General features: G+C 46.1%; 1 protein-coding gene and 2 long non-coding RNA genes across 5 annotated transcripts in view; 1 reads left to right on the top strand and 2 right to left on the bottom strand.

Moving 5' to 3' along the window:
- The window catches only part of LOC115940441 (uncharacterized), an 89,679-nt gene that overhangs the window by 20,250 nt on the left and 47,943 nt on the right, over positions 1-21,486 (top strand). Inside the window, exon 2 of the long non-coding RNA XR_004075189.2 lies at positions 12,717-12,958. This is a non-coding gene — a long non-coding RNA (uncharacterized LOC115940441). The remainder of the gene's footprint in view (positions 1-12,716; positions 12,959-21,486) is intronic.
- On the bottom strand, positions 1,169-8,388 carry LOC145720700 (uncharacterized). Its single transcript, XR_014143884.1, has 2 exons — positions 8,245-8,388; positions 1,169-1,776 (listed from the first exon to the last, which is right to left on the bottom strand). It is a non-coding gene; the product is annotated as an uncharacterized LOC145720700 (long non-coding RNA).
- The window catches only part of CLYBL (citramalyl-CoA lyase), a 246,423-nt gene continuing 241,463 nt past the window's right edge, over positions 16,527-21,486 (bottom strand). For all 3 annotated transcript variants that reach the window (XM_081815168.1, XM_081815169.1, XM_031026529.2), the window contains one exon: positions 16,527-16,840. In XM_081815168.1, the coding sequence (XP_081671294.1) occupies positions 16,745-16,840 (96 nt within the window). In that variant the 3' untranslated portion in view covers positions 16,527-16,744. The remainder of the gene's footprint in view (positions 16,841-21,486) is intronic.

Genomic DNA, 21,486 nt, shown 5'->3' with positions numbered 1-21,486 from the left:
TATCACACACGTATTTGGTAAGAGCAGGCAAAGGCCGTCAGAAGGAGGAGGCAGAGTCAGAGGGAGGAGGCAGGGTCAGAGGGAGGAGGCAGAGGCAGAGGGAGGAGGTCGAGTCAGGGAGGAGTCAGAGTCAGAGGGAGGAGGCAGAGTCAGAGGGAGGAGGCAGAGTCAGAGGGAGGAGGCAGAGTCAGAGGGTAGAGGCAGAGTCAGAGGGAGGAGGTAGAGTCAGGGAGGAGGCAGAGTCAGAGGGAAGAGGCAGAGGCAGAGGGAGGAGGCAGGGTCAGAGGGAGGAGACAGGGTCAGAGGAAGGAAGCAGAGGCAGAGGGAGGAGGCAGTGGCAGAGGGTGGAGGCCATGGCTAAGCTCAGGGCACAACCTTCCCATCTGTGGAAGGGACAGGAACTCATAATTAGTCGCCCATCCCCTGGGATGGAGGTGATGAGCGTGGCTCCAGAAATGGAAAGTCTTGGGTAAGTCAGCCCCGCCTTCAGAGGAGCCGGCGAAGGCAGACAGGTGGGGCGCCATCTGCCTGGTCTTGCCCCTGGTCCCTGCCAGGAGACACCCTCTCCGCTTATGGGAGCAAAGTGCCCCCTCCGTTGTTCCCTAGTAGGGCCTGTGATGGAGTCTCACTCCCCATCCCTCAAGCCGGCCTACGCCTCTTCCCCATTGGTGGAGCCTACATGACCTTGAGTTCATGGACAGTTCATCCTGTGTTGGGGGCAGGGGGGTAACAGTGGCTTAAGCAGGAGCACCCCAGCCCTGTTTTATGTTATGCTGGGACCCTGGGGGTGAAGCCATGAAGGCATGTGCTGTGTCTCCGCAGGGTACATATTTCTGTTTTGCTTTCCATGTGGTCTTGTGCTTTCTACGCTTCATGCTTGTCTTCTGGACCAGACTGTGAACGTTTGAAGGAAGGGATTATGTTTTACTGTGTATAAGCACCTGAAACAGGAGGAGCTTCCGGAAGAATCCTGACAACCAGCGGTATGATTTTAGGAATCAGTCACATTGTATTTGACTCATTCTCTATCTGTGGGTCTGGATCCACCACCAGAGAGAGCTGCTAAGGGTGGGACCCTGAGTTACACATTTTATATCCCTAGCATCTCACACAAGAGAGAGGAGAACATCTTCCATTTGGTTTGGGAATTCATTAGCTGATTCACTGATGCCTTCAACAAAAATTTATTAAGGGCCAGCACCATGCTGGATGCCAGGAACCAACAAGTAGCTGTGCCTTCTGTCTCTGTAGTTTTAATTCCTACCTCACAAGAGTATGTGTAGAAAAATGATGTTGCCATTTTTTTAAATGGGACACATTTGTCTATTTTACAAAAAAAACCCCAAAAACCAAGCCCACGCGGTTCCTTGTCACTGCAACTTATCAGTTCCTTCCTTATCGTAGCGTGAGATGAAATAAAGTTGCAAACCGTTATTTTATTCCAATCGTACTTACCAAAGGCATTGGTTGCCCATATTAGTCAGATCTAATACTTACAGTTAAGAGAAAGCCCTTCTGGTGTGGAGCTGATGGAAGAACGATCAGGCTCCCACAATGCCAGGTGGGGTCGTTTCTTCCCCTTTTGTTATATAAAAAGCTTCAAGCATTACTAAGTGATGACAGATAGTACACTTGGCTTCTGGTATTTCTTTGAAGACCTGCCTGTAGCGTGCTGCTTGGAAGCAGGAATGATTCCACAAATGGCCAGGGAGCCACCTCTAAACCGCCCGTCACACGAGGTCCAGGTGTGTAAACAGAGCAGATGGGCCCTCCGCCCTGGAAGAAGGAGAGCAGGAGTGGAGTATTACAGTTTTCAGAATCCATTCTTCTCCCTCCGAGGCAGTATCTCAAAAATTCCCTCGAACTGTTTTTCTCCTCTGAAGCTGCTAATTGCATCAGAGATCCTTCCTTACAGAGAAGGAAAAGGGTCTGCCCAAGCCCCCACAGGAAGTGGGTGCCAGAGTGGGGACTGGGACTCAGGTACTTTCTTGCAAATCTTGGGTGGCCGTCCACTACCCAGCACACCTGAGCCTGTCCTCTCTGTGATGAGAAGTGGCCGTGGTGGCCAAGCCAGAAGGAGCTCCTTGGAAGCGCATGCCCAGAGTCCTGGCAGCAGGATGTTTTGGGTCATGTGAAGACTACCTGCTGGGGCCTCTCTTTTCAGGGTCTTCTCAGTATGTCCATATATAATGATCAAAAAGCAGTGTTTCAATAGATCTGTATTTGTAATTAGCTCCAACTTAGTTTTTATTTATTTTTTATTTTTTTAAAGATTTTATTTATTTCACAGAGAGACACAGCAAGAGAGGGAACACAAGCAGGGGGGAGTGGGAGAGGGAGAAGCAGGCATCCCACAGAGCAAGGAGCCCGATGCGGGGCTCGATCCCAGGACCCTGGGATCATGACCTGAGCTGAAGGCAGACGCTTAATGCCTGAGCCACCCAGGAGCCCCCCAACTTAGTTTTTAAAAATTTGACATATATGTATATATATATATATTTTAAAGATTTCATTTATTTATTTGACAGAGAGAGCGAGAGAGCACAAGTAGGGGGAACAGTAGAGGGAGAGGGAGAAGCAGGCTTCCTGCGGAGCAGGGAGCCCGATGCAGGGCTTGATCCCAGGACCCTGGGATCATGACCTGAGCCGAAGGTAGATGCTTAACCATCTGAGCCACCCAGGCACCCCTGACATATATATTTTTTAAGATTGTATTTTTAAGTAACCTCTTCACCCCATGTGGGGCTCGAACTCATGACCCAGGAATCAAGAGTTGCATGCTCCACTGACTGAGCCAGCCAGGTGCCCCCAAAATTTGAAATGTATTTAATGAAAAATTTGGAAATACAAAAATGTAAAAGGAAGAATCTCGTCACCCAAACACAGTAATTGCTAACATTTTGGTGTATTTTCTTCTGATGTGGTTTCTTTTTAACATGGTTGTAATCGCATCATAATACTAATAGCAGCCAACATCTGTTGAGGGCCTACTATATGTCAGGTCCTGTTCTTTCTATGTCTTATCTCATTTAAGTTTCCTATCAACCTATCAGGTAGTTCCTATTATTACCCCCATTTCGCAGATAATAAAACTGAGGCACAGTGAGGTAAGTACCAGCGGTAGATAGTAAGTGGGAGAGCCAAGCAGTCCGTCTCCAGACTCGGCATCTGGAGCTTGGTATCTGTTTTTGAACCTGACTTTATATTAAAAGCACTTTCTTATTTTCTTTGGAAACGCCAGTTTTCATGGCTGCCTAATAGTCCATCAAACAAATGTCCCATGGTTTGCTTAACCACGCCTCAATAATTAATTCATTTATTCATTTTTAAATTTTTGTTTATTTATTTGACACAAAGAGAGAGAGAGCACAAGCAGGGGGGAGCGACAGGCAGAGGGAGAAACAGGCTCCCTGCTGATCAAGGAGCCCGATACAGGGCTCGATCCCAGGGCCCCAGGATCATGAGCTGAGCTGAAGGCAGACGCTTAACTGACTGAGCCACCCAGGCGTCCCCACACCTCAATAATTTAAATGATACAACTGTGAATCAAGTAGTCTTTGTGAATGAGGCTTTTTCTACATTTGGGATCACAGAATTTTCTTGGGATAAATTCCCAGATCTAGATTTAAGAGGTACAAGAAAATGATGACAAGTCCATTGGTACATACCGCCCAATATTTTCCAGGTGGGCTGCACCTGGTCTCACTGCCACCAGCCATGTGAGTGTTGGCCCCAGAGCTTACCACTCATAAAATGATTGATTCATTTGATAGGCAAAAACATATTGCTTTCAGCAGTTCTTGCCATGAAAAAATTTTAATCTTTTTATAAACATCCATTTTTATGGCTGCATGCAGCATTTACCGGTAAGATACTTGTAAGTTCCCTTCTTTTTATTCCCTCTTTTGGTTTCAGACCTGGAGCTAGATTCTTGGTTCATCTGCATGTTTGTTATAAGGGATAATCAAGAGTAGTTAGAACAGAATGGGGGTGGGGGGAGCCAGAATAAGGAAGGCTCAACTCCCCACCCTGCTTTCACTCCTGACAGAAACTTCTGGACCATAGAGGACTTAGGGCCATCTCTAGGATTGCCCTCCTAGCCATCACGAACGCAGTGACATCACTTAACCACAGGCACATCATAGAAGCTCAATAAATACCTTTGGAGGGGTGAATCAATGGACTGTTCTAGCTCAGTCTGCCAAACCTTTACCTACCCTCCCCTAGCAACTCTATAGCTTGAATCACTGCACCTCAGTGTTCCCTTTGGTTAAAAAAAAAAAAAAAAAAAAAAAGGTTTGCATCTGTGATCCCAGGTCCTGGCCTTATTAGGATCCTAGAGGAGTGGCCAACCAGAGGTCTTTTAGCCCAAGGCAAATAACTGAGATCAAAGCCTCCTGGATCTCTCCGGGGAGGTCCTTGCCTGAGAGGACCAGGACCTCAAGTCAAAAAAGACTGGACTCTCCCCTTCCCTTTGTGACCTGCGAGCTTGCCATCCCTGATGGGAAAAGGGGAGAAGGAGGCAGATTAGGGGGAGCGGGAAAGGTGAGGGAGGTGATGTTCTTGGGGGAGGCCGATGAGGGCAAGTGTTTACAAAGATGGCTCAAAGGCTTGCTGAGCCCCCGGCTTCTTACTGTAAGGAGCCCTTGCTGGGCACGACCTCTCTTGCTCTCTCGGGGCCTTCAGAGATGCTGGCTAAGCTCACTCCTGCCTTCGGGGACTGGGGGACTCACTCAGATGAGTTGTTACTTGACATCCCTGACTCCATTTCTGTGAACACTGTACAATGTAAAATTCAAGTGTTTTGAGGTCTTCGGATGTCAACTGGGACAAATATTGCTTTTTGCCTGTATGTTTTAAATGTATCTTAAAAATTTGCCGAGTATTAGTCATGAAGTATGATGCTGCCACTGAAGAGGTCGAACTTTTAAGTGAAATGTACAGGAGGGTAGCCATCCACATAAGTGTACCTTAGTTTAAAAATTAAGTGTAAGACATTTTAAGACTATGATTATACCAACCTCTTCTGTGAATCAGTCAGGGATGTGAATGTGTATAACATTAGAAAGTATGTCACATGGGAGAAATCAGTCAACTATTTTAGAATTAACGTGGCCCTAAACAGAATTATGGAAACTTACTTGTTACTTACTTATAAGTAAGTTTGCTTCTAAAGTTTAGCCTGGCTAGGAGTTCCCAAACTGTGTTACAGCATAATTAGACTTAGACCCCTAATGTAAAAGCCACATTTAATCTTTCAGAGTTTTGCTTGGTTGTTTTTCTTTTTAATCTGCAAAATGACAGGTCAGACCAGAGTCTGATTTAATGAGTCTCGGTGGGGCCTAGACATTGGTATTTATTAAATGCCCACCACGTAATTCTAATGTGCAGCCAGGGTCAAGAACCATTGGCCTAGATGATCTCTAAAGTCCTTCTCTGGCACCTAAATGCCGTGATTTCTATAATTTTAAAATTTATATCAAAGTCAGTAAGAAAATCAGGTTCACTTCACAAAGCATTCTGCTTAAAAACATCTTCCCAAATTCAGAGGTCTCAGAAATCCTAAAATGAAACTTACTTCATAACTGACCCAACCCCAACCCCATGAGGTATTTTGGGCAGATGTTATGAATTTTTGAAAATTTATGTTTGCCCTACATTTCAACATTCCTAAATGAGTTTTAAGGCAATTACAAAAAAAAAAAATTTTTTTTTTCACCTTTGAGAGTCAAGATGTGGTCAAAGTTTTTGATTTGGAAATCAGAAGGATCCAATGAAATGTTTATGGATAAAGATAGAGGAGAAATGAAGATATTGAATCTTAGCTGGTAGCTTGGGATGACAACTCCCTATGTGTGAGTGTGTGTTCACACATGAGCCTCTGCTGGGATCAGGGAGGAGCAGTTGATGTTGGGGGGAGGGGGGAGTAGCTCATAGACACTAAAAGGACAGATGGTGGCAGACCGTAGCCATGGGGCCAGGATGCTACTAATTTCAAGGCAGTGTCCACCTAGGAACCGTTCTTATTGAAGACTACATTTCCAGAACCATCAAGTTTTTAAAATGTCGTTCAGCTGGAGATGGTTTTTATTTTGTTGTTATAAAGCCCAGGCATCCACACTAAAGGCTCAAATAACCACATCCTTACTTGTCTACTCACAAGTGTATCTGCGGAGAGAGGCTGAAACCTCTCCACGAATCAGTCAGGAAACAGATAGATGCAAGTTTGGTATTTAGATTAGAAATACAAGTGAAAGAAGGAACATTACCATCAGAAGTGTGCATTTCTAAAGATTCATTTGAAAGTTTTGAAAAAAAGTAAAGCTCATGCCCTGGGGCTTCTGGGAGTATGTACAAAATACAATAATTAAATTAAGTCCAGCAGTTAAAATTCCTCATAAAAAGAAAAAGCTGGAGCGCTTCCCAATGGGGAATGCTTGACTTAAAAGAAAGGTTTTACTCTGTGGCCTGAAGGTCAACAAACTGGGACTCTGTGGGAATGTATAAAATTTCTTAAAGGGTTCTTCTGTCTTTGTTTTGTTGAAAGAAAATAAAAGAGTAAAAAGGGACAAGTTTTGAAAATTCAAAAAATGAAGGTGCAGACCTAAAATCATCATGATTTTTATAAATGCAGCACCAGAGGCTATGAAAACACGCTCTTTTCTGAGTACTAATCTAACACATATGCTCTTTGAGGAGGAAGGAAAAAGACCAATGGTTCCGTTTGAACAAACCATTTTAAAATGTGCTTGTTTTCAGAAGGAGTGCATGCAAATTCATGGCCCATTCATTTGCTCCTTATTTTGGAGATATTTACCTTAAATATTCTCATAAATATATTTCACAATTTAAAATTCCTTAGATGACACAAAGACTAATTGATTTTTAAAAGATTTTTACAAAGCAAAGGTGTAAAAAATGATTTGGGGGTTCACATCCTTAGTTACCTAAAATGGAATATTTATCATAATTTGAAAATATCTGTTTTTATAAATAATCACTATTGCTACCTCTCTGGTAATGTTCCCCTCCCCACCCCCAGAAGGAATACAGTTAAGAACACAATAGAAATCAGGGGTGGCCTGGGTGGCTCAGTCGTTAAGCGGCTGCCTTCAGCTCAGGTCATGGTCCCAGGGCCCTGGGATCGAGCCACATCGAGCCCCACATCGAGCCCCACATCGAGCCCCACATTGGGCTCCCTGCTCCGCGGGAAGCCTGCTTCTCCCTCTCCCACTCCCCCTGCTTGTGTTCCCTCTCTTGCTGTGTCTCTTTCTCTGTCAAATAAATAAATAATCTTTTTTAAAAAAAGAACACAATAGAAATCAAATTTTATATCCTTGAACTTTGTTACTTATAAGTATCATGAATTTCAGGTTGCATACTCAAATAATTTCTACTAAAACATAAGGAGCCAGTAATGCGGGATCCTCATCTTTATTGCTTAAATAGAATCTGAATGTTGCCTTTGCATTAGGACAGCATGATCAAATGCAGGACATTAGGAATAGCAGTTTGGGCAGCAATATTTAATTTACTGAATAATTAGCAGCCTCGTTGGCATTTCTACTTTGATTCCCAAAGTACAATATTAGCTGTCCCCTGCACTCGGGCTCTCTGCAGTAAAATGGGCTAATAAAGTTCCTGTGCCAAGTTCACAGTAAATGAAGGACTATGGAGCATCCTGCAAACAGCCCCCGATTTAGGATGCTAGATTTACCTCCAAAACATGGACACAGAATTAGAAAAAAAATTGTTACCCCATTTCGTTTTCTTTGCTACATTTGTTGATTTTGCATTTGGAATGGCAAGGGGAGGTAGGAAAGTAAGACTATAAGGAAAAGCGAAGTAGAAGCAGACCAAGAGCAGACACAGGGACCAGAGAGGAGAGAGATGAGACAGAGAATGAAGGCGACGGAGGAGCGGCCAAAGCAGTGAGGCTGGAGCCAAGAGGAGGCCCAGAGAGCTAACACAGCTTGGTGAGTGCACCCTCTGTCCTTGAGAGCTACATCCTGCTCCTTCATCCCTCCACTGGGATTCCTATCTTCAGACCACCCAAGACATTCTCCAGCCACTTAGACCAGTCTTCAGTGGGCAGTCACGCAAAATGTTCCATCTAGGGGGTGATCCAGGGCCTACAGGAGCCAGGGGCCATGGAGGCCCACTTCAAGGTGGCATTTGCCCGGTGGTGGAGTCTCCTAACTGCGTCTGATGACTACTTGTTTCAGTTGTGATGAGCTCAGATACCTTTGCTGGGTCCGGGACTGTGTCTGAGGGAGGCAGTTATTGAAAACGAGGTTTCAGGGGCCCCTGGCTGGCTCCGTCCGTGGAGCGTGTCACTCTTGATCTCGGGGTTGTAAGTTCAAGCTCCACGTTGGGCGTGGAGCCTACTTAAAAAAAAAAAGAAAAAGAGGTTTCAGCTTTTTTCTCATTGTTTCAAAAAACTTATTTGGAGCTTCCTTAGTGGGGAACTTAATGTAACACCAGAAATCTGAGGAATTCTTGGGTGTGGAGCTGTGTGGTTTAGTGGTTTAATTTCAAGACATTCAGACATTCGTTGTAGGCTTGGTTTTGCCAGCTGTGTGACCTTGAGCAAGTCCACTGAAAGGGCCAATATTTGGGCAGCTCCAGGAGGCCACTCATATTCTATGTTTTCTATGTGGATGGAGCCCCCTTCCGCCAGGAATCGGTACTGCATAATCTTCCCGAGCTTCAGTGACGACAAAATCAGGGTGGTTGGACAGGATGCTAACATGAATTTGTAGTCAGAACAGCTCTATGGTGAAAGAAAGTTCCATGGTCCAGGAATGGGACTCGGAGGTTCTGAACAACAACAGCAAAAGAGCCACAAAGCTCCCCTGGAATGTGCATGGCTGTTGGGAGCGTGCCACCACGCCCCGCGTGTCCAGGGGTCGGTCCCACCAGTATGTTCTCCTGTGAGGCCAGAGCCTTCAGTGGCCAATAAAAGTGAACGAGAAAATGGGGTTCCCCTGATAGAAATTCACTTTCCAGCCAGCTTTGCTGGGGGTGGGGGGTCCGGGAGGGGGGAAGGGGGATGGGGGTTCCCGTCCTGGACTGCAGCACAGGCTGGGCACCGAGATGGAAATGATCTGACCTTTCCTGAATGCCTGAAAGCATGATGCTAGTACTTTCGAAAAAATACCATATTTATTTATTTGTTTGTTTTTATTTATTTGGCATTCATTCTTTTCTAAAGATGATTTTTTTTTTTAAATCGTGGTAAAATCTACACATCACCGGATGCAGGCTGCCCCGAGGAGGCTGAGAGTCTGGGCAGCTGTGTGCAGCTGAGGCAGATGCTGCCGGGTGGCTGACAGCTGGGGGCTGTCTGCTGACCTCCCGGTCCCCGGCCCGGCCGGCCGAGCGCGCGAGTGGGGACAGGGCGAGGGCACCCGGCTGGTGCATTTCCGTGCCCACTGCCTCCTCCTAGCAACTCTCTGAGTTAGGTATTATTGTTCTAGTTGAAGAAACTGATACTCAGAGAGAATAAATGACTTGTCTGAATGTGACACAACCTGGTCATCGGAAAGCCAGGATTAGAACCTCAGTGTCTGACGGAGGAAAGACTCTGTTCCTGATTCGAATGATCACCCTTGGAGCGAACCCTTGCTGGGGGTGAGAGGTGAGCAGGAGAGGGACGCGAGATGCATGGCAGCGTCCAGGATTCAGGGCATCCGCACTCTTTGGGGGACACACACACATAACAGCCACCATCTGATCCAGGGCAATGGAAGGACTGGGGGAGGGTCAGCGAGTCGTCTGTGGGCAGCTGGGGACACCTCACAGACGTGACCTTCAAGGTATGCCTTGCAAAGTGGTTAGGAGTTTGTTGGGTGAGAGGAGGGGGTTGCAGCTTATGCACAGGCTTTGCAGAAGAGGGTCAGGAGCTACCGCCGGTCGCAGCCCGGCTGCTCGTGGCCAGAGCCCCTTGACAGAGGTGACGCGGCTCTGGTGTGGAAATGCCCGCGGGGCTGCTGCTGGTGGGAGCTCCCTCAAGCCAGACTGGGAGATGCGTCGCAGAGTCTCCCCCCACGAGCCTCCCCCCACGCCGCCGCCGGAAGTTGCTGCACGAATTCCAGTCCCTGGAAACCCACTGGAGGAAACGGGTGTGGTCCTTTCCTCATTTGGGAGTTTGGGTTATTAACACAGTTTCCCCGGAGAATCTAAGCCAGAAATTCATGTTAGCTTTTATGTTCTTCCTTCCGTGGAACTCAAAAGAGCCCATTAAAAAAAATAAAATTAAGGGGCACCTGGGTGGCTCAGTCGTTTAAGCGTCTGCCTGCGGCTCAGGTCAAGATCCCAGGGTCCTGGGATCGAGCCCCGCATCGGGCTCCCTGCTCGGCGGGAAGCCTGCTTCTCCCTCTCCCGCTTCCCCTGCTTGTGTTCCCTCTCTCGCTGTGTCTCTCTCTCTGTCAAATAAGTAAATAAAATCTTTAAAAAAAAATTAAGCCACATACCTAGAGTGTGTAGTCTTCTGAAGAAACTCTCCACCACAAGGCTATCTGAAATGGAATGTTCATTTTTCTCTTGATTCTGTGTCTGAATAACTAAGGCAATTTCTTCATTGTTTCAAAACAAAACAGAACCCGGCCAAACCAGCTATGTGGCATTATGTAGACCGAAAAATCCAGTTTGTTTTCACTGAATTTCTCCCCTTTAGCTAGATATTTTAACATCTGTTGGTGTTTGGTCTTCCTTGTTTTTCACAAGATGGAGTTTTCAGTATATCAGCTCTCTCACAACATGTAATGAGAGGAATCTTGAAAATTCCTTCCAGGGCTTCGACTAATCTCTGGGACCAGTTTTCTATATGTTTACATGTTGCACACACAGTGTGAGAAATTGATTTTGACCAGTGGAGAAGCCTAACATAGTTACGGACTCCCTCTAGGTCAACAGGCACAGATACTCCAAGGGTGAGTTTTCTATCCTTTCCGTTAAATAGAAAGCTCTGTCTTTGACTTAGGGTTCAGCACTTAAACCAAGGGAACTTCCTTGGTTCCTGAACAAGAGCTCATACTGGAGAAAGGCACCCCCGGTTGGCCAAATTCTGTCCTAAGCTGGAGCACGGCTGTCCAATTCCCTGTGTACGGCCAAGGGGAGAACGGGACAAGCCTGAGTGTTTGTTCCCTTAGTAAGTCGGACAGGCTGTTTACAAGCTGACTTTACTCTTCAGGCTTCAGGCAGGACTCCCGGCCTCAGGATTGCAGGCTGGCCGAGCTCCTGGAGACCAAAAGAGGAGGGGAGAAGGAGATAAGATGGGTGCAAGAAGTGGCTGGTTTTCCAAGCATACGGTCTGTAGTTTTTCACATGTTTTAAATTCTTAATCCGCACCCCTCTCGTTACCTTCACTACTGTCGTCAATGGCACTTTTGTTGCGGCATTTGGCATTATTTTACGCCTTTGCTCTTCCTTTGACTTCACACAAGAGCGTTTTAATTTTGAAAGAAAAGTGCATCCGGAACCAGTCCTACGACTTTCATGCTAGCTGGCTGCTTGGCACTGGGTCGGGCTCAACAGATGTTTGTTGAATGAAAAAACGAATGAATGAATGGATCCTCTGAAAAAAGTTCAGAGAAATCCTTACTTTCAGGAAAGTTTTCTTGTTTTTGCTTTGTTTCGTTTTTAAACTCGGGATGATCACTTATAGTATCCTCTATGGATTTGACAGGGAAATGGGAAAAGTTGGTTTTTGAATCTTTTGAAGATTCAAAAAGCAAAAGCAAAAAAGCCACCCAAAATGGAATGCTCATTTTTTTCTTGATTCTAATACCGTGTTTGAATATCGTGGGAAATTCAGCTCAATGGCTGAAAGCAGGGGCACCCGAATCCTCCGCAGGTCCCTCTGGCCACGAATCCGGATTGGAGCCCGACAGACTAAGGGCGCGCGGGGGTCTGGTCAAGGAGATCTGGGCCCAAGACATGCGCCAGTCGCTTGCAGGGTCCGAGGGCTCGTCCTTGCTCCCGGCCCAGGCGCTGACTTCGGAGCCGGAGGGACATAGGGGCCGGCCGGTCCCCAGGGCAGGCGCGAGGGCCCCGCGCAGGTGTCGGGCCTGTGCGCGGGGTGCGCCAGGGGTGCTGGGGGCCTGGGAGACCCGAGAGAGACGTTATTGTTACACTGTAACGAGTCTGATTAACATGCTCCTGACACTTTCCCTTAGTTTCTCCGGCTCCTAGCAACAGCTCACAAAGGCGCGGGATTGTCCCGGGCTCCGCGGGGACACGGGGCAGCCTTTGATCTGCCACCATTACAGCGGGGCTGCGCGACAGGCTCGCGGGCTCCGGGCGGCCCGCGGCGAGCGGGCGGGCGAGCGGGGCCCGCAGTCCCGGCCCACTGGGCTCCCCCGGCCCAGGCCGCGCCCCGCCGGGAAGGGACGGCGCGCGCGGTGCCTCCGGGGCCCCCAGTCTCCGCGGCCGGGTGCCCCCGCGCGCCGCCGGCCGCCCTCGGTCCTCGGGAAGCGCCGGCGGCGGGGGACGCGGACTCCGCGTGTCCGGGCCCCGCGGGCGCACGTCCTTCCGACGGGGCGCGCTGCCCCGGCTCGCCGAGCCCTTCCCGTCGGAAGCGGCAAACACCGAGCCGTTCCCTTACAAACAAAAATTTCAAAAGGAAGGGCGCGAGCGACAAATCCCTTGTCTTTTACAAGACTTGTAAACAGTTTTTTGTTTTTGTTTTTGTTTTTTAAATGAAAATTCTGCAGGCTTCAGCCCGCTTAGCTGGAACGGGGTCGGATCGACAGCAAACGACCACAAAAGGCGCTAACGACGATTTCAGTTTCTTCCCACACATCACACTCTTTATGTCGTTGGCAGTTCTTACCGATTCGGAAGGAAATATGCTGCCAAATAATTGCTGGAATGTAAACAAACTACCACCAAACATCCACAATCACCCATCACAGGACAGCAAAAAGCTGCCCGGTACCACGGCGCAAGCTTTCAGGTACTAAGTTAGGTATTTTAATTGCCATTTTGTTCGCTCTGTTCGCCCCCCACCCCCGTCCCGAGTTAAAATAAAGCGCGGAAAGGAAGATTAAAGTTTTAACATTTAAATGTTGAGCTCTGCTAATTACTTTCCTCCACTTTCCCCCGAAACTGCAGTGTGAAAACCTTTCACCGGGGGAGGGTCTCTGGGCTGGGAGGACAGTGTCCCCGAGCCTGGGGCATAAACTCCGCGGTGACAGACCGGCTCGGTGCCCCTCGCCGGCATTAATATGCACAAGATCCTGCTGGTAATCTTATAACCTGTTTTGTACGATCAGTTGCCTTCCAAGTACTAGAGGTAAAACTGAAAACTAAAAACGGACGACAGTTAGCTTTCCAAGATGAACGGAAACCATAAAACCAGAATGTCCTTCGAATTAAAAAGCATGTGCTCTTTTTTATCCTCTTAAGACATAGTTAGAAAATATAACGTCTCCAGTGAAGGTCAGTTTCCCCAACGAGGAACGAGGGCAGAACTATTAAGGGTTAATGTGTTAAAGATGATGGTAACAGGTATATTTTAGAAAAGGAAACAGACAAACCCTACATGGTCTGTTCCATTTACCCAGCAAAATATGGCAAGCAACGAGCTACTTTCAAATTCAAATAGGAGGTGGTGAAGTCTTCTTGAGGAAGCTTTTCCCAGCCTGTCCCTGGAGGAGAGGACCTGAGGGCAGCGAGCGGTTCAATACTCCGAAATCTGAAGGGAACTGCACCCAGATGCCGGGGAAATTCCCAACTTGTGCTCACAGACAGTGCGGGACTCCAATGGCGTTTCCGCCTCACCATTTCAATAAAACATGATTGTATTGATATAATCCTCTATACATTAAAATGAGGTTGTCACAGATTGTCATTAAGACCTCAGTAAAACAATGAAGACATTATTGGGCACCCCCCCTCAGGCAAGGTATTAGGGGAATAAAACAATCTACACCACACGGGTCCTATTGAGATTAATGAAAAAATTATGCAAAAAAAAAATCTCAATTTCATTTTCCCGTGACAGGGCTTTGCATACATACAGTCCTGCCCCGCACCTGATGATTTATTAAACTAATCTACAGTGATCACCACTGATGTTCTCAACTCAATCTTGTCCTGGCTCATTTTCTAAGTAATTGTTTCTCATTAGTTCTGATAATGTTTTAATAGTGTTACCCATAATTTAGCCCCCAAGAATTAATAACAAGGGGGTGATATGGCGAAGCGGCTTGTGATGAGCTACACAAAATATAAACAGGTATGGTTTTTAATTAATCAGATGGCTGCGAGGTCCTCTTCTTGTAGTCCACTGCCAACTGGAGGGGTTCCCCAGGACCTCTGACCCTAACTAAACCCTCTTCTGGGGGCCCTCGGTCAGGGTTTCTGCTCTGAGGGGGACCAGAGCAGAGTGGTCCAGATTTTTGGCTCTAGTGGGTCCTAGTCTCATGATATGACCATAATTGGGAACACAGGGTTACAAGGAAGATGATAAATGTGACATTTGGGTGTCAGGTAAAGGTGTGGTGATCTAGGAACCCACGGGCCTGTTGGTGATGGCGGTGGGGAGTCCTAGCCACGTCCCGGCTCTCAGCACCACCCGGAGAGGGACCTTACTGGGGGTGCTGCTTTTCCTATGACGGTTGCCTGCCGCCCCGAAGGCCTAAAGCCCAGTGTGACTGGAGGCCAGTCTTCTTCCCACACTGGCTCAGATACCGTCCTCCTCCTTCCGGCCGCGCCATGTGAGGATGCGGCTAGCTCCCACCTTCCTTTCTAGCTAACTCGGGGGACAGCACAGGATGGCCAAGGTGAAGAGTGACAGTGCTCTCAGGAGGGGCTGGAGAGAGGGGTGCGCAGAGGAGAGGAGACCCCTCCCCCGCCCGAGGCAGGCCGGGACCCCAGCTTAGTACATCCCGTCCCCGTTCAAGAGCTGTGGCCTCAGATCCCAGGTTTGGGATTATTAGTTGGTGTTTCCAGAATGTGTTTCCCCAGAACCGTCCTGCCTGGATCCGGTTCCTTCCGCCCGCCTGGCAGAACTGCATCATCCCCTTCCTTCAGTGCACTGGGTGGGTGGGGGTTGCGGGACGGTGTGTGGGCCTCTCCCACTCGGCTTGGGTTCCATGGCGCCCCTCCTTGTATATAACCTTCAACTCCACTTACCTCTCGGCTTCCTGTAGGAACTGCAAGAAGCAGGGGCAGAGCAGACCCCTGGCTGGGCCACACAGTTGGGGCCATGGAGGAAATAAACAACTAGGGTGTAGGAGGAGGTGAAAAATGAAAATAAAAAAACAACTGTTTTCTATTTACAAATTTAAAGAAACAGAACAGCCTTCCCCGCGGTGTTTGTCTAAGAGTAGCAGCTTTGCGGCTGTGTAGGTCATGAAAAGGTTGGTGTAGAGTTTAAAACTTCCCATTCTGTTAATTTCTTAAAGAACAGTCGTCCAGAGTCTCAACACAAAAGCTCATGATTTAATGAGGAGCAGAAACAAAATCTCTGATTGTTGGTGTTTCAAATTTCATTGGCGTCCTCTGGCAAACACAAGTTGATCCTTCCCAGCTTCAATACCCTTTAGCCTTCAGTATAAGAGCACATGCTGAATAGGGAAGAATGGCTGGTTGTTATGTTTATTTACCCTTCCTACAAGCTGGGTTAACCTCTTCAAAACAGCTTTACTAAGCCCGTTAACCACACCGCCCATATGACCTGCAGCAGCATCTCTAATGTGATGCAAATCTCGCAGGGGACCATATGCACCAGCTCGGCCGCATTGTGTCTTCTTAGAGGCTACAAGTTTATTGCTGAGGGGGCCCTGTCCCGGCCATACATTTACAGGGGGAAGCGGCCTCAATGGCAAACAGTTAAATGGGGAAATTAAGGGAGAGAATGGATGGTCTTGTGTTTCTGCACATTTTTTTTTAATTGCTGGTAACTGTTGACCCAAAGCATTCACCCAGGATGAGGGCTTTCATAGTTCTCATCTACCGGTTCAAATGTATGGATGTTTCATTTTGGGAGGTGGAGGTTAAGAGTAATCAGCTTTGAAGATTTATTTTTAGAAGCTATCTGATACTTAAGTTTTCTATGCCATCTCTCATTTTATCAGATTTCTAGTGAAATAAACGTAACCCCTTCATTTAACTACAATTTTTTTTTAAAGATTTTATTTATTTATTTGACAGAGAGAGACACAGCGAGAGAGGGAACACAAGCAGGGGGAGTGGGAGAGGGAGAAGCAGGCGCTCCGCTGAGCAGAGAGCCCGATGCGGGGCTCGATCCCAGGACCCCGGGACCATGACCCGAGCCCAAGGCAGACGCTTAACGACTGAGGCACAAGACTGGCCTTAAAATTATTTACAGTGTCGACTAATGAACAATGTGGGAAACATCTAACATGAGAAATGTGAAGGGAGCGGACATATTCGAGAAAGATCTGTTTCATTAAAGACCTAACATCCCCCCAGCCCATCTCTCTCCACTATTTTATCTCCCTGTGAAATCATAAGTGCATATTTGCAACACATTAATGAGCAAGAAAGTCCTAAGCTTGGAATCAAAAAGGAGAAAGTTCATTTTTAGAGGAATAACTGGCCAGTGAGATAATACACCCACAAAAATTATGATTAACATTGCAACCATTTGAACTGTAAATGGGAGAAAGGTTCCAATCTGGCATACTAACAAGTTGCCTTGAGTATTATGGTTTGTCTTTAAGAAACCCGCTGTATATGTTCAGCCCACCTGATGAGAGCTTCATTTAACAGATCATTTTTCCTTGATGGATGTGGCAAGCGTAACAATGTTCTGGGCTTGCTTCAGTAACGGCTTGTCGGTCATACTCCCTTGGAAAGTAAAGGCTCCCTGGAAAACAGAGAACACAAACTTCCTGAAAGAATGTTCAGAAATTATAGGCTTCCTTTCTGTGCACACTTGTACAACAAGAACATTTTAGATTCTACCTGAATTATATTGACTTTCCTACCCAACTTTTGAGAAAGCCAAAGTAAATTACAGGGGAAAGATTTCTTTTTTCCTCCTAAAGAGGGAAAAACAAACAAACAAACCCTTCAGCATTTTAATGGAGGGGAAAAGCATCACACAGAAGGTATTTGAAACTGTTCATTTAACTCTTGAAATCAAGCAGAAAACAACTATGGAAGGAAATGCAAATACTTCCTTATATAGTTTTAAAAATATTGCATAGAACTTAAAAAATAGTAACATGCTCTGGTCACCAATTGTTGTTTGAAAAAATAACTGTATCATCAGTTTAATGGCAAAATGCTTCCTTCTTGTAACATAACTGAGGGGTAACACTACCATGTGATGAGAAAATGTAAGGTAGGACTGTACTTAATAAAAAGAGATTCCTCTGTTGGTATATACGTGCTGAAGAGGACTAGAATGACAAGGGACATGAGCCTGTAACAAAGAAGTCACAGGTCTGTTGAATGGTGAGTCTGGAAAGAATTTCTGAGAACTCCTAGTTTATCCCCATTTTACGGATACATTTTCTTTTAAGCTTCTGCAAATAACTTAGTGAATGTGCATGTGATCTATGTCCTGTTCTAGATGAGGAAACTGAGGCCCAGGGTAGTTAAGTGATTTTCCAAGGTATGTGACTAGGAGAAGTTAGAGCTGGAGTTAATATTTGGGTATTGGAACCTCAAGCCTTTATTAGAAACCCCCGTATTAAGGTAACGAGGTAGTGTCTTTACTGCATCAGAAAAAAAAATTAACTGGACAGAAGGCAGTATGCCCAGAATCTGAAGTTCATGTCTGGTTGTTTACATTCTTTTAATCACTTCTTCTTGCTGTTTACAATCACAGCTCTTCTCTTCCTTCCTTCCACCTGTTGGCAAGGATGCTGGTGGATGGGAGCAATCATAATTCTTGCTGATGGTCCACCTGCATATACTGCCGCCCATTTCTGATTTCACAAGTACCACCTCTTGACAGACAATGTTGTCATTACTCAAAAGTTCTGGGATGGGGCTCCTGGTCTCTCTGAAAACCCTTATCTCCCACAATTACAAGAATTACACATAGGATGGAGATTTTAAAAAGTGGCAGGGAATCCTTAGTAATGACTTTGGAATTTATTTTTTTAATTATTTTTTAAAATGTTTTATTTATTTATTCATGAGAGTCAGAGAGAGAGAGAGAGGGGGGCAGAGGCAGAGGCAGAGGGCGAAGCAGTCTCCCCGCCGAGCAGGGAGCCCGACGTGGGACTCGATCCCAGGACCCTGGGATCATGACCTGAGCTGAAGGCAGATGCCCAACCATCTGAGCCACCCAGGTGCCCCTAGAATTTATTTTTCAATCAAGAGAGATTTAAAAGCCACTGGGATTAGAGTTTTCACCAGTGGGTACCTAACCTTCTCAGCCTTAGAATGATAAATCTGATTCATATGAGAACCTGTGCTGGCCTAAAATCCTGTACCTGAAGTCATTTTCCAACCCTCTCATTTTTACTATTTATATTTCTAGATTGACTTTTGCCTAATTTCGTTCAGCCTAGAGTGAATTTTGGTCATCTCTGTGACCATGATGAGTTTTATGAATTCAGTTAGAAGTTCCAAGGATGTTCCATGGGTTAGCATAGCATGTGAAATCAGGGCGGGGGACTCACGCTGTTTTACAAGGCAATAGTCTAGTTTTCTTATTGGAGTAAATGATGAAGACCAAAGGCCTCCTGGTTATCCGCCCACCAAGTGGATTATGGCCCTGTAAAACAGCACATCTGTCCTGCTAAGGTTTAAATAATGGGCTGGAGAGACAAAATTAGAATAGATGCACATGAAATCAAAACGATGCACAGAGAATCAAAATGACGGCCTTGGGTTTATGCCACGTTTCCCAAATCTGCTTTGGGTTCCACGTGCACATCAAAGATGCAAAATATTTCATGGAGATCATTTCTTTCTTTTACGGTGGCAGATTTTGCTTGACTTCCTTCATTAAGCCTAAGCTGAAAAACAAAGTTCAACATTTTTGTTTGTCTCCTTCATCTCTACAAATTGAGGATCTTAGTGTTATGAATTAGACCGCCTAAAATGAATATCCTCCTGCTTTCACATATCGACCTATAATATGGTTGGGGTTTTTAACATAAGGATCTACATGTGAAATGTGAATGGGTCTGTTGGTCAGGATCTGGTAAAAATGCAGTCTGTCAAATGTTACTTGGATTTGTGGGGAGGGTTTGAAACAGTCCTTAATGAATGATTAGAGATGAGTCTCCATTTTACAGCCCAGTGCTTTCCTGAGAAATTGGCACACCATTTCAAAAAATAAAGAGAGCCTCCATCAGCTTGAAGATTCAGACTATAATTTGGTTTAAAATGCCTTTAAATAGTAACTTATTCATAATTAACTACCTTAACAACCAGGACTACCACAATAATAATAGCTATAATTTTTTGAGCAGTTGCTAGATCAGTGACTGAGCCAGAGACTTGACAAGCTTTATTTCATGTAACGCTCATAAGAACACTGTGAGGGAGATACTATTATGCAACCCTATTACAAATTTCTTTTAAAAAATTCTTTTTCTTTTTCATTGTGGCAAAAACACATAACATAAAATTTATCACCTTAACCACTTTGAAAGGTACACTTTACTAATGTTAAGTATATTTGCACTGTTGTGCAACAGATCTCCAGAAATTTCTCATCCTGCAGAACTGAAACTCTCTACCTATTAAACAACTTACTCCCCATCCCCTCTCTGGAAGCCCCTGGCAGCCACCATTCCATTTTGTTTCTGTTAAGTCTTGTATCTATCCCCATTTTGTAACTGAGGGAACTGGGGCACAAGGAACTTCAGAAACGGATACATGCCTTCCCTGTAGCTACTGAGGTGTAGAATTGGGACAAAAGCTAGCTCTAGCTGATCCAAAGGGTGTGCTCCAGGCTTATACCCTAGGCTTATAGATTGAAAAGTGTTTTTTCTTCTTCTTCTTTTTTTTTTTTAAGATTTTATTTATTTATTTATTTGAGAGAGAGAGAGAGAGACAGAGAGACAGAGAGAGCATGAGCTGCGGGAGAGGGAGAGGGAGAAGCAGACTCCCCGCTGAGCAGGGAGCCTGATGCGGGGGGGCTCCATCCCAAGAACCTGGGATCATGACCTGATCCAAAGGCAGATGCTTGACCAACTGAGCCACCCTAGGCACCCCTAGACTGAAAAGTGTTTTCTGAGTGGGTTTCCTGACCAACTGCATCAGAATCCTTCTGAGGGGAATGGTAGGGGGTGTGGCTTGTTAAAATGCATATAGGGCCCCATCCTATATGGTGTGATGCAGAAGGCTGGAGGTGGAGTCTTGGCCAGGAATCATCTCAGGATTCTAAAGCACATTCAAGTTGCAGAAGTGCTGTGTTTTAGCTCCCTTGCTTAGAAATAATTAGGCTGACTTTGATATGGATCCGGCCTGATCCCTGCCCTCAAGGAGCGTGTGCTGGAGGAGACAGGAAAAAAAAGAAGCAGGTGCCGTAAAATGCAAAAAGAATCAGGAAAAAGGCCAGCGTGATGAGCACAGAGAGATCTGAGGGTCTGAAATGAGTGCCCTTCTTGTGCACTCAGGATCACTGTTGTCAGGTCACACACTTCATGTGGAGGTGATACTGTGTCCCCAGCGCAGATCATGCATTCCCGGCTAGACTTGCCATGGAGCTCTGTATGCAATGGGCTCTTACTCAACAGTTACCTATCAAGTTACTTGTAGTAAATCCCTGGTCAATTGCTTTGGCACATTTTACTATACACACGTGTAGGGTTTCAGACTCCTGGAAGTGAAGGGCAACACCATCTTAGCATATGTGTTATTTGTGCCGCAAAGAAAACAAGTGCTCTTAGGCTAGGGTTTTTCTAACAACTCACTCATTGCCCGTTGCTAAGATAAGCATCGAGATAAAATGAATTCTGCCAGACCCGGAAGTTCTTCATAGGGGTGAGTCTGACTTACAGTTTAATAGCAAAAGGAGAGATGATGGGGGTGGCCGTGATGATGACAGTAATCACCCACAGGAAACATTTAGAGCAATGTTACATATCACAGATACCACATATATGTTGCATCTCTGGCACTTAATACCTGAGAACTTTGTCTCTAGAGTACTAAAAGGTTAATTTACGGGCGCCTGGGTGGCTCAGTCGGTTGAGCGAATGCCTTCGGCTCAGGTCACGATCCTGGAGTCCCGGGATCGAGTCCCGCGTCGGGCTCCCTGCTCGGCGGGGAGTCTGCTTCTCCCTCTGACCCTCCCCCCTCTCATGTGCTCTCTCTCTCTCATTCTCTCTGTCTCAAATAAATAAATAAAATCTTTAAAAAACAAAACAAAACAAAACAGAGGTGGAGGGGCCTACGTGGCACAGCCAGTTAAGTGTCCAATTCCTGGTTTGGGCTCAAGTTGTGATCTCAGGGTGGTGAGATCAAGTCCCGCATTGGGCTCCCTGCTCGGCGGGGAGTCTGCTTCTCCCTCTGACCCACCCCCCTCTCATGTGCTCTCTC

The sequence above is a fragment of the Leptonychotes weddellii genome, chromosome 3 (assembly GCF_054177405.1).
Source record: "Leptonychotes weddellii isolate Sample4059 chromosome 3, ASM5417740v2, whole genome shotgun sequence".
Classification (NCBI taxonomy): domain Eukaryota; kingdom Metazoa; phylum Chordata; class Mammalia; order Carnivora; family Phocidae; genus Leptonychotes; species Leptonychotes weddellii.
Note: the sequence above shows the minus strand (reverse complement) of the source record. Positions and strands in the feature narration are given on the sequence as shown.